The sequence below is a fragment of the Salvelinus fontinalis genome, chromosome 9 (assembly GCF_029448725.1).
Source record: "Salvelinus fontinalis isolate EN_2023a chromosome 9, ASM2944872v1, whole genome shotgun sequence".
Taxonomy (NCBI): domain Eukaryota; kingdom Metazoa; phylum Chordata; class Actinopteri; order Salmoniformes; family Salmonidae; genus Salvelinus; species Salvelinus fontinalis.
Window position 1 is genome coordinate 2390923 of NC_074673.1, and position 12509 is coordinate 2403431.

Here is a 12509-nt window from a genome sequence, read left to right on the forward strand (position 1 = left end):
GGTGTTGCTGTAGTCAGCAGGTCTAGTGGTGTTGCTGTAGTCAGTAGGTCTAGTGGTGTTGCTGTAGTCAGTAGGTCTAGTGGTGTTGCTGTAGTCAGTAGGTCTAGTGGTGTTGCTGTAGTCAGCAGGTCTAGTGGTGTTGCTGTAGTCAGTAGGTCTAGTGGTGTTGCTGTAGTCAGTAGGTCTAGTGGTGTTGCTGTAGTCAGTAGGTCTAGTGGTGTTGCTGTAGTCAGTAGGTCTAGTGGTGTTGCTGTAGTCTAGTGGTGTTGCTGTAGTCAGCAGGTCTAGTGGTGTTGCTGTAGTCAGTAGATCTAGTGGTGTTGCTGTAGTCAGCAGGTCTAGTGGTGTTGCTGTAGTCAGCAGGTCTAGTGGTGTTGCTGTAGTCAGCAGGTCTAGTGGTGTTGCTGTAGTCAGCAGGTCTAGTGGTGTTGCTGTAGTCAGTAGGTCTAGTGGTGTTGCTGTAGTCAGTAGGTCTAGTGGTGTTGCTGTAGTCAGTAGGTCTAGTGGTGTTGCTGTAGTCAGTAGGTCTAGTGGTGTTGCTGTAGTCAGTAGGTCTAGTGGTGTTGCTGTAGTCAGTAGGTCTAGTGGTGTTGCTGTAGTCTAGTGGTGTTGCTGTAGTCAGTAGGTCTAGTGGTGTTGCTGTAGTCAGCAGGTCTAGTGGTGTTGCTGTAGTCAGTAGGTCTAGTGGTGTTGCTGTAGTCAGTAGGTCTAGTGGCGTTGCTGTAGTCAGTAGGTCTAGTGGTGTTGCTGTAGTCAGTAGGTCTAGTGGTGTTGCTGTAGTCAGTAAGTCTAGTGGTGTTGCTGTAGTCTAGTGGTGTTGCTGTAGTCAGTAGGTCTAGTGGTGTTGCTGTAGTCAGTAGGTCTAGTGGTGTTGCTGTAGTCTAGTGGTGTTGCTGTAGTCAGTAGGTCTAGTGGTGTTGCTGTAGTCAGTAGGTCTAGTGGTGTTGCTGTAGTCAGTAGGTCTAGTGGTGCTGCTGTAGTCTAGTGGTGTTGCTGTAGTCAGTAGGTCTAGTGGTGTTGCTGTAGTCAGTAGGTCTAGTGGTGTTGCTGTAGTCAGTAGGTCTAGTGGTGTTGCTGTAGTCAGTAGGTCTAGTGGTGTTGCTGTAGTCAGTAGGTCTAGTGGTGTTGCTGTAGTCAGTAGGTCTAGTGGTGTTGCTGTAGTCAGCAGGTCTAGTGGTGTTGCTGTAGTCAGTAGGTCTAGTGGTGTTGCTGTAGTCTAGTGGTGTTGCGTTAGTCAGTAGGTCTAGTGGTGTTGCTGTAGTCTAGTGGTGTTGCTGTAGTCAGTAGGTCTAGTGGTGTTGCTGTAGTCAGTAGGTCTAGTGGTGTTGCTGTAGTCAGTAAGTCTAGTGGTGTTGCTGTAGTCTAGTGGTGTTGCTGTACTCAGTAGGTCTAGTGGTGTTGCTGTAGTCTGGCTCTGCTCTCTCTTCTTAACACTATCAACAAGGCAGGTCCTACAGGCCCTAGTTATGTCACATCTAGACTACTGTTCAGTCGTGTGGTCAGATGCCACAGAGGGACTTCAGGAAAATTATAATTGTATTAGAACAGAGCAGCACGACTGGCACTTTGATGTTCACAGAGAGCTAACATTAATAATATGCCTGTCAATCTCTCCTGGCTCAAAGTGGAGGAGAGATTGATTTCGTCACTACTTGTATTTATGAGAGGTGTTGACATGTTGAATGCACTGAGCTTAGTTCCTAACTAACCAATTAAGACCTAGACAACCAGGTGAGGGGAGTTCCTAGCTAACCAATTAAGACCTAGACAACCAGGTGAGGGGAGTTCCTAGCTAACCAATTAAGACCTAGACAACCAGGTGAGGGGAGTTCCTAGCTAACCAATTAAGACCTAGACAACCAGGTGAGGGGAGTTCCTAGCTAACCAATTAAGACCTAGACAACCAGGTGAGGGGAGTTCCTAGCTAACCAATTAAGACCTAGACAACCAGGTGAGGGGAGTTCCTAGCTAACCAATTAAGACCTAGACAACCAGGTGAGGGGAGTTCCTAGCTAACCAATTAAGACCTAGACAACCAGGTGAGGGGAGTTCCTAGCTAACCAATTAAGACCTAGACAACCAGGTGAGGGGAGTTCCTAGCTAACCAATTAAGACCTAGACAACCAGGTGAGGGGAGTTCCTAACTAACCAATTAAGACCTAGACAACCAGGTGAGGGGAGTTCCTAGCTAACCAATTAAGACCTAGACAACCAGGTGAGGGGAGTTCCTAACTAACCAATTAAGACCTAGACAACCAGGTGAGGGGAGTTCCTAGCTAACCAATTAAGACCTAGACAACCAGGTGAGGGGAGTTCCTAGCTAACCAATTAAGACCTAGACAACCAGGTGAGGGGAGTTCCTAGCTAACCAATTAAGACCTAGACAACCAGGTGAGGGGAGTTCCTAGCTAACCAATTAAGACCTAGACAACCAGGTGAGGGGAGTTCCTAACTAACCAATTAAGACCTAGACAACCAGGTGAGGGGAATTCCTAGCTAACCAATTAAGACCTAGACAACCAGGTGAGGGGAGTTCCTAACTAACCAATTAAGACCTAGACAACCAGGTGAGGGGAGTTCCTAGCTAACCAATTAAGACCTAGACAACCAGGTGAGGAGAGTTCCTAGCTAACCAATTAAGACCTAGACAACCAGGTGAGGGGAGTTCCTAGCTAACCAATTAAGACCTAGACAACCAGGTGAGGGGAGTTCCTAGCTAACCAATCAAGACCTAGACAACCAGGTGAGGGGAGTTCCTAGCTAACCAATTAAGACCTAGACAACCAGGTGAGGGGAGTTCCTAGCTAACCAATTAAGACCTAGACAACCAGGTGAGGGGAGTTCCTAGCTAACCAATTAAGACCTAGACAACCAGGTGAGGGGAGTTCCTAGCTAACCAATTAAGACCTAGACAACCAGGTGAGGGGAGTTCCTAGCTAACCAATTAAGACCTAGACAACCAGGTGAGGGGAGTTCCTAGCTAACCAATTAAGACCTAGACAACCAGGTGAGGGGAGTTCCTAGCTAACCAATTAAGACCTAGACAACCAGGTGAGGGGAGTTCCTAGCTAACCAATTAAGACCTAGACAACCAGGTGAGGGGAGTTCCTAGCTAACCAATTAAGACCGAGACAACCAGGTGAGGGGAGTTCCTAGCTAACCAATTAAGACCTAGACAACCAGGTGAGGGGAGTTCCTAGCTAACCAATTAAGACCTAGACAACCAGGTGAGGGGAGTTCCTAGCTAACCAATTAAGACCTAGACAACCAGGTGAGGGGAGTTCCTAGCTAACCAATTAAGACCTAGACAACCAGGTGAGGGGAGTTCCTAGCTAACCAATTAAGACCTAGACAACCAGGTGAGGGGAGTTCCTAGCTAACCAATTAAGACCTAGACAACCAGGTGAGGGGAGTTCCTAGCTAACCAATTAAGACCTAGACAACCAGGTGAGGGGAGTTCCTAGCTAACCAATTAAGACCTAGACAACCAGGTGAGGGGAGTTCCTAGCTAACCAATTAAGACCTAGACAACCAGGTGAGGGGAGTTCCTAGCTAACCAATTAAGACCTAGACAACCAGGTGAGGGGAGTTCCTAGCTAACCAATTAAGACCTAGACAACCAGGTGAGGGGAGTTCCTAGCTAACCAATTAAGACCTAGACAACCAGGTGAGGGGAGTTCCTAGCTAACCAATTAAGACCTAGACAACCAGGTGAGGGGAGTTCCTAACTAACCAATTAAGACCTAGACAACCAGGTGAGGGGAGTTCCTAGCTAACCAATTAAGACCTAGACAACCAGGTGAGGGGAGTTCCTAGCTAACCAATTAAGACCTAGACAACCAGGTGAGGGGAGTTCCTAGCTAACCAATTAAGACCTAGACAACCAGGTGAGGGGAGTTCCTAACTAACCAATTAAGACCTAGACAACCAGGTGAGGGGAGTTCCTAGCTAACCAATTAAGACCTAGACAACCAGGTGAGGGGAGTTCCTAGCTAACCAATTAAGACCTAGACAACCAGGTGAGGGGAGTTCCTAGCTAACCAATTAAGACCTAGACAACCAGGTGAGGGGAGTTCCTAACTAACCAATTAAGACCTAGACAACCAGGTGAGGGGAGTTCCTAACTAACCAATTAAGACCTAGACAACCAGGTGAGGGGAGTTCCTAGCTAACCAATTAAGACCTAGACAACCAGGTGAGGGGAGTTCCTAACTAACCAATTAAGACCTAGACAACCAGGTGAGGGGAGTTCCTAACTAACCAATTAAGACCTAGACAACCAGGTGAGGGTAGTTCCTAACTAATCAGTGACCTTAATTATTCAATCAAGTAAAAGGGAGGAGCGAAAACCCGCATATACTCATGGAATGAGTTTGAAAGCTGATCCTGCCTTCCATTGACACGCGACGCAAGGCCAAGCTGATCCTGCCTTCCAGTGACACGCGACGCAAGGCCAAGCTGATCCTGCCTTCCATTGACACGTGACGCAAGGCCAAGCTGATCCTGCCTTCCATTGACACGTGACGCAAGGCCAAGCTGATCCTGCCTTCCATTGACACGTGACGCAAAGCCAAGCTGATCCTGCCTTCCATTGACACGCGACGCAAGGCCAAGCTGATCCTGCCTTCCAGTGACACGTGACGCAAAGCCAAGCTGATCCTGCCTTCCATTGACACGTGACGCAAGGCCAAGCTGATCTTGCCTTCCATTGACACGTGACGCAAGGCCAAGCTGATCTTGCCTTCCATTGACACGTGACACAAGGCCAAGCTGGTCCTGCCCGTTCTGTTTTGTACGTTTAATTTATTTCAGTCCAACGGTGACTATGATGTGGTCTTCTGTCTTATGTTGACATTTCAATTATTTATTGATGTGTTGTGTATGTTTTATGATATAAAAGTAACATTTCTGGGTTATAATCATGTCAAATGTATTGAATGTTGACATGTTCTTCTTAAAAGTGAATAGATTTTTTACCTTAGTGATTATGTGAGGAAGATGTGTTCCTGTAGCCTCCCTCCTCTACATCTGTTTAGAGAGAGAACACTCCCAAGGTCTCACGGCAAGGGCACGAGGTCTCAGGGCAAGGACACGAGGTCTCAGGGCAAGGACACGAGGATCTAACAATGGACTTATTTTAAAGATTACACTCAGATGAGATGTAGAGCAGTGTGAGAATTCAAACATTTTTGACTTGGCATTTGGGTTATTCTTGAATTGCGTTTGTAAATGTTGTCTCTTGACATTGGCACCATATAAAAATACATTAAAATGACAACAACATGACAAATAATACATTTTCTATTTTATTGAACTATTATTTAATAGGAAAACATATGAGAGTCCTTTATACTGCATCTGTAAGCATTGCAGAAAGTACTGGGGTCAAATTGGCTTGTCCCACTGGTGATGTTTAGAGGTGTACTGAGGGGGTATCTGTATAGAAATATCTATTTATTATTTTGAATGCTAGATGGTGAACAAAAGTTTTTAATATATTGCATCGGTCAAATAAAACAAGGAAGGGAATAAAAATACAATTTTTGTTTTAACAGTATAATGTGTGTCCCTCAGTTTGTCATTGGTGTTACCGCCTTGAAAAATCACTGATTACAAAGATCTACAAGGACCTTGAGCATTCCCTCCAGTGGCTTGTATCTGGGGAGAGGTCTGTATTAAATCACATTATTAGCTATTAACAACCTTTTAGTAGGTCATACATTCAAGGATTTATTGTTCATTTGGACATTCAAAATGTCAATTGGTGTTAGTCAATTTAATTGACAGGAAATAACATTGTAAGCACTTTTTTTCAATGATTGATGACCTTAGATTTGAGAATCTGTGGTCTCCTATTCAAAAACTCCTCATTTACCTAAAATGTGTCATTAGTGTAAACATCATTAACGTTATTGCTTTTACTGATGGCTCACCGTTATCATAATGGTAAAAAGGATGTAAAGTCATTAAGCTACCGTATTATTTACAATGGGAAGATATACCCACATCCATTTCAATCAATACAAATCTAGAAAAATTATTACATTTTTTCCCCAAAATGCTATGCCCAAATGCAACCGTAATTCAAGTACAACCAACCTAGTACTTTGTGGGTATTTTCTCAGAAACAAGATTAAACAAGAGTATTCAACTAACACACAGTCCAACAATTAAATCCCCAGCTATAACATATGATGTTAGGAGGATGGATATTTCAGCATTCTAAGAAAGTCCCACGGTAAACAGAAGACTAACCCAAAGTGTGTGTCTGGATGAGCGGGGGCCTTGACTTGCCATAGGCTGACACTATCACAACACACAAGCTGTCCCTGAAAGAAACATTCAAGGATACAGGGGAGGAGAGACAGTGGAGAGGTAGACGGAGAGAGCATAGAGCCGGATGAGAAAAAGAAAACAGACAGAAGAAGAGTTAGAAGAAGTAAGGTAGGAGAGAGACACTGTGCTATGATGGTGAGGTGGAGTGTGTGTCGCAGTTCCCTGCGTCTGCCAGCATGTGGACTACCCAGTGCCCGCCACAACTCCAGTATGCCTGTGGTGCGCCAAGCTCTGTCCCCAGACAACAGCAGTACGGTCCAGGCCTTCAGTGAGATCCCAGGTCTCTGGAGAAACGGACTCGCCAACCTCTACAGTTTCTGGAAACTAGACGGATTCAGGAACATCCACAGAGTCATGGTGCACAACTTTAACACCTTCGGTCCAATATACAGGTATGATACAGTCAGATCTATTAACAGGTAAGAGATTGTACAACTAACACCTTCGGTCCAATATACAGGTATGATACAGTCAGATCTATTAACAGGTAAGAGATTGTACAACTAACACCTTCGGTCCAATATACAGATATGATACAGGTATAAGACAGTACAACTCTAACACCTTCGGTCCAATATACAGGTATGATACAGTCAGATCTATTAACAGGTAAGAGATTGTACAACTAACACCTTCGGTCCAATATACAGGTATGATACAGGTATAAGACAGTTCAACTCTAACACCGTCAGTCACAGTCAGACCCATAGACAGATTAGGAGGTTAGTAATGATACGATCTACAACTGTAATATAATGTTGTATTTAACTAGGCAAGTCAGTTTAAGAACAAATTCTTATTTTCAATGACGGCCTACCGGGGAACAGTGGGTTAACTGCCTGTTCAGGGGAAGAACGACAGATTTTTAACTTGTCAGCTCGAGCTTGTCAGCTCGGGGACCTGTCGATTACTGAAACAATGCTCTAACCACAAAGCTACCTGCCCCCCCCCCCCCCCACTCTCTAACCACTAGGCTACCTGCCCCCCCCCCCTCTCTAACCACTAGGCTACCTGCCCCCCCCACTCTCTAACCACTAGGCTACCTGCCCCCCCCACTCTCTAACCACAAAGCTACCTGCCCCCCCCCCCACTCTCTAACCACTAGGCTACCTGCCCCCCCCCCTCTCTAACCACTAGGCTACCTGCCCCCCCCACTCTCTAACCACTAGGCTACCTGCCCCCCCCCCACTCTCTAACCACAAAGCTACCTGCCCCCCCCCACTCTCTAACCACTAGGCTACCTGCCCCCCCCACTCTCTAACCACTAGGCTACCTGCCCCCCCCCACTCTCTAACCACTAGGCTACCTGCCCCCCCCCCCCCCCCACTCTCTAACCACAAAGCTACCTGCCTCCCCATTGTTATAGGTATAGGTGGCATGGTCCTCTGTTGTTCAGTTAGTAGAACATGGTCCTCTGTAGATCAGTTAGTAGAACATGGTCCTCTGTAGCTCAGTTAGTAGAACATGGTCCTCTGTAGATCAGTTAGTAGAACATGGTTCTCTGTAGTTCAGTTAGTAGAACATGGTCCTCTGTAGAACATGGTCCTCTGTAGCTCAGTTAGTAGAACATGGTCCTCTGTAGCTCAGTTAGTAGAACATGGTCCTCTGTAGATCAGTTAGTAGAACATGGTCCTCTGTAGCTCAGTTAGTAGAACATGGTCCTCTGTAGATCAGTTAGTAGAACATGGTTCTCTGTAGTTCAGTTAGTAGAACATGGTCCTCTGTAGTTCAGTTAGTAGAACATGGTCCTCTGTAGAACATGGTCCTCTGTTGTTCAGTTAGTAGAACATGGTCCTCTGTAGATCAGTTAGAGAACATGGTTCTCTGTAGTTCAGTTAGTAGAACATGATTCTCTGTAGTTCAGATAGTAGAACATGGTCCTCTGTAGAACATGGTCCTCTGTTGTTCAGTTAGTAGAACATGGTCCTCTGTAGATCAGTTAGTAGAACATGGTTCTCTGTAGCTCAGTTAGTAGAACATGGTTCTCTGTAGCTCAGTTAGTAGAACATGGTCCTCTGTAGCTCAGTTAGTAGAACATGGTCCTCTGTAGTTCAGTTAGTAGAACATGGTCCTCTGTAGTTCAGTTAGTAGAACATAGTCCTCTGTAGTTCAGTTAGTAGAACAAGGTTCTCTGTAGTTCAGTTAGTAGAACATGGTCCTCTGTAGCTCAGTTAGTAGAACATGGTCCTCTGTAGATCAGTTAGTAGAACATGGTTCTCTGTAGTTCAGTTAGTAGAACATGGTTCTCTGTAGTTCAGTTAGTAGAACATGGTCCTCTGTAGAACATGGTCCTCTGTTGTTCAGTTAGTAGAACATGGTCCTCTGTAGATCAGTTAGAGAACATGGTTCTCTGTAGTTCAGTTAGTAGAACATGATTCTCTGTAGTTCAGATAGTAGAACATGGTCCTCTGTAGAACATGGTCCTCTGTTGTTCAGTTAGTAGAACATGGTCCTCTGTAGATCAGTTAGTAGAACATGGTTCTCTGTAGCTCAGTTAGTAGAACATGGTTCTCTGTAGCTCAGTTAGTAGAACATGGTCCTCTGTAGCTCAGTTAGTAGAACATGGTCCTCTGTAGTTCAGTTAGTAGAACATGGTCCTCTGTAGTTCAGTTAGTAGAACATAGTCCTCTGTAGTTCAGTTAGTAGAACAAGGTTCTCTGTAGTTCAGTTAGTAGAACATGGTCCTCTGTAGCTCAGTTAGTAGAACATGGTCCTCTGTAGATCAGTTAGTAGAACATGGTTCTCTGTAGTTCAGTTAGTAGAACATGGTTCTCTGTAGTTCAGTTAGTAGAACATGGTCCTCTGTAGAACATGGTCCTCTGTTGTTCAGTTAGTAGAACATGGTCCTCTGTAGATCAGTTAGAGAACATGGTTCTCTGTAGTTCAGTTAGTAGAACATGATTCTCTGTAGTTCAGATAGTAGAACATGGTCCTCTGTAGAACATGGTCCTCTGTTGTTCAGTTAGTAGAACATGGTCCTCTGTAGATCAGTTAGTAGAACATGGTTCTCTGTAGCTCAGTTAGTAGAACATGGTTCTCTGTAGCTCAGTTAGTAGAACATGGTCCTCTGTAGCTCAGTTAGTAGAACATGGTCCTCTGTAGTTCAGTTAGTAGAACATGGTCCTCTGTAGTTCAGTTAGTAGAACATGGTCCTCTGTAGTTCAGTTAGTAGAACAAGGTTCTCTGTAGTTCAGTTAGTAGAACATGGTCCTCTGTTGTTCAGTTAGTAGAACATGGTCCTCTGTAGCTCAGTTAGTAGAACATGGTCCTCTGTAGATCAGTTAGAGAACATGGTTCTCTGTAGTTCAGTTAGTAGAACATGGTCCTCTGTAGATCAGTTAGTAGAACATGGTTCTCTGTAGTTCAGATAGTAGAACATGGTCCTCTGTAGAACATGGTCCTCTGTAGTTTAGTTAGTAGAACATGGTCCTCTGTTGTTCATATAGTAGAACATGGTCCTCTGTAGATCAGTTAGAGAACATGGTTCTCTGTAGTTCAGTTAGTAGAACATGGTCCTCTGTATTTCAGTTAGTAGAACATGGTCCTCTGTAGAACATGGTCCTCTGTATTTCAGTTAGTAGAACATGGTTCTCTGTAGTTCAGTTAGTAGAACATGGTCCTCTGTAGAACATGGTCCTCTGTTGTTCAGTTTGTAGAACATGGTCCTCTGTTGTTCAGTTAGTAGAACATGGTCCTCTGTAGTTCAGTTAGTAGAACATGATCCTCTGTAGAACATGGTTCTCTGTAGTTCAGTTAGTAGAACATGGTCCTCTGTAGATCAGTTAGAGAACATGGTTCTCTGTAGTTCAGTTTGTAGAACATGGTCCTCTGTAGAACATGGTCCTCTGTAGATCAGTTAGAGAACATGGTTCTCTGTAGTTCAGTTAGTAGAACATGGTCCTCTTTAGAACATGGTCCTCTGTTGTTCAGTTAGTAGAACATGGTCCTCTGTAGTTCAGTTAGTAGAACATGGTCCTCTGTAGTTCAGATAGTAGAACATGGTCCCCTGTAGAACATGGTCCTCTGTTGTTCAGTTAGTAGAACATGGTCCTCTGTAGATCAGTTAGAGAACATGGTTCTCTGTAGTTCAGTTAGTAGAACATGGTCCTCTGTTGTTCAGTTAGTAGAACATGGTCCTATGTAGATCAGTTAGAGAACATGGTTCTCTGTAGTTCAGTTAGTAGAACATGATTCTCTGTAGTTCAGATAGTAGAACATGGTCCTCTGTAGAACATGGTCCTCTGTAGATCAGTTAGAGAACATGGTTCTCTGTAGTTCAGTTAGTAGAACATGGTCCTCTGTAGAACATGGTCCTCTGTTGTTCAGTTAGTAGAACATGGTCCTCTGTAGATCAGTTAGAGAACATGGTTCTCTGTAGTTCAGTTAGTAGAACATGGTCCTCTGTTGTTCAGTTAGTAGAACATGGTCCTCTGTAGATCAGTTAGAGAACATGGTCCTCTGTAGATCAGTTAGAGAACATGGTTCTCTGTAGTTCAGTTAGTAGAACATGATTCTCTGTAGTTCAGATAGTAGAACATGGTCCTCTGTAGAACATGGTCCTCTGTTGTTCAGTTAGTAGAACATGGTTCTCTGTAGATCAGTTAGTAGAACATGGTTCTCTGTAGCTCAGTTAGTAGAACATGGTCCTCTGTAGCTCAGTTAGTAGAACATGGTCCTCTGTAGTTCAGTTAGTAGAACATGGTCCTCTGTAGTTCAGTTAGTAGAACATGGTCCTCTGTTGTTCAGTTAGTAGAACATGGTCCTCTGTTGTTCAGTTAGTAGAACATGGTCCTCTGTAGTTCAGTTAGTAGAATATGGTCCTCTGTAGAACATGGTCCTCTGTTGTTCAGTTAGTAGAACATGGTCCTCTGTAGATCAGTTAGAGAACATGGTTCTCTGTAGTTCAGTTAGTAGAACATGGTCCTCTGTAGAACATGGTCCTCTGTTGTTCAGTTAGTAAAACATGGTCCTCTGTAGTTCAGTTAGTAGAACATGGTTCTCTGTAGTTCAGATAGTAGAACATGGTCCCCTGTAGAACATGGTCCTCTGTTGTTCAGTTAGTAGAACATGGTCCTCTGTAGATCAGTTAGAGAACATGGTTCTCTGTAGTTCAGTTAGTAGAACATGGTCCTCTGTTGTTCAGTTAGTAGAACATGGTCCTATGTAGATCAGTTAGAGAACATGGTTCTCTGTAGTTCAGTTAGTAGAACATGATTCTCTGTAGTTCAGATAGTAGAACATGGTCCTCTGTAGAACATGGTCCTCTGTAGATCAGTTAGAGAACATGGTTCTCTGTAGTTCAGTTAGTAGAACATGGTCCTCTGTAGAACATGGTCCTCTGTTGTTCAGTTAGTAGAACATGGTCCTCTGTAGATCAGTTAGAGAACATGGTTCTCTGTAGTTCAGTTAGTAGAACATTGTCCTCTGTTGTTCAGTTAGTAGAACATGGTCCTCTGTAGATCAGTTAGAGAACATGGTCCTCTGTAGATCAGTTAGAGAACATGGTTCTCTGTAGTTCAGTTAGTAGAACATGATTCTCTGTAGTTCAGATAGTAGAACATGGTCCTCTGTAGAACATGGTCCTCTGTTGTTCAGTTAGTAGAACATGGTTCTCTGTAGATCAGTTAGTAGAACATGGTTCTCTGTAGCTCAGTTAGTAGAACATGGTCCTCTGTAGCTCAGTTAGTAGAACATGGTCCTCTGTAGTTCAGTTAGTAGAACATGGTCCTCTGTAGTTCAGTTAGTAGAACATGGTCCTCTGTAGTTCAGTTAGTAGAACATGGTCCTCTGTAGTTCAGTTAGTAGAACATGGTCCTCTGTAGTTCAGTTAGTAGAACATGGTCCTCTGTAGTTCAGTTAGTAGAACATGGTCCTCTGTTGTTCAGTTAGTAGAACATGGTCCTCTGTATTTCAGTTAGTAGAACATGGTCCTCTGTAGAACATGGTCCTCTGTATTTCAGTTAGTAGAACATGGTCCTCTGTATTTCAGTTAGTAGAACACGGTCCCCTGTAGCTCAGTTAGTAGAACATGGTCCTCTGTAGATCAGTTAGTAGAACATGGTTCTCTGTAGTTCAGTTAGTAGAACATGGTTCTCTGTAGTTCAGTTAGTAGAACATGGTCCTCTGTAGAACATGGTCCTCTGTTGTTCAGTTAGTAGAACATGGTCCTCTGT

General features: G+C 44.1%; 1 protein-coding gene across 1 annotated transcript in view; it reads left to right on the forward strand.

The window, feature by feature from the left end:
* The first annotated feature begins 6376 nt into the window (after positions 1–6376).
* LOC129861891 (cholesterol side-chain cleavage enzyme, mitochondrial) overlaps positions 6377–12509 on the forward strand; it is a 47684-nt gene continuing 41551 nt past the window's right edge. The window contains exon 1 of the mRNA XM_055933071.1: positions 6377–6728. Within this exon, the coding sequence (XP_055789046.1) occupies positions 6466–6728 (263 nt within the window). The 5' untranslated portion in view covers positions 6377–6465. The remainder of the gene's footprint in view (positions 6729–12509) is intronic.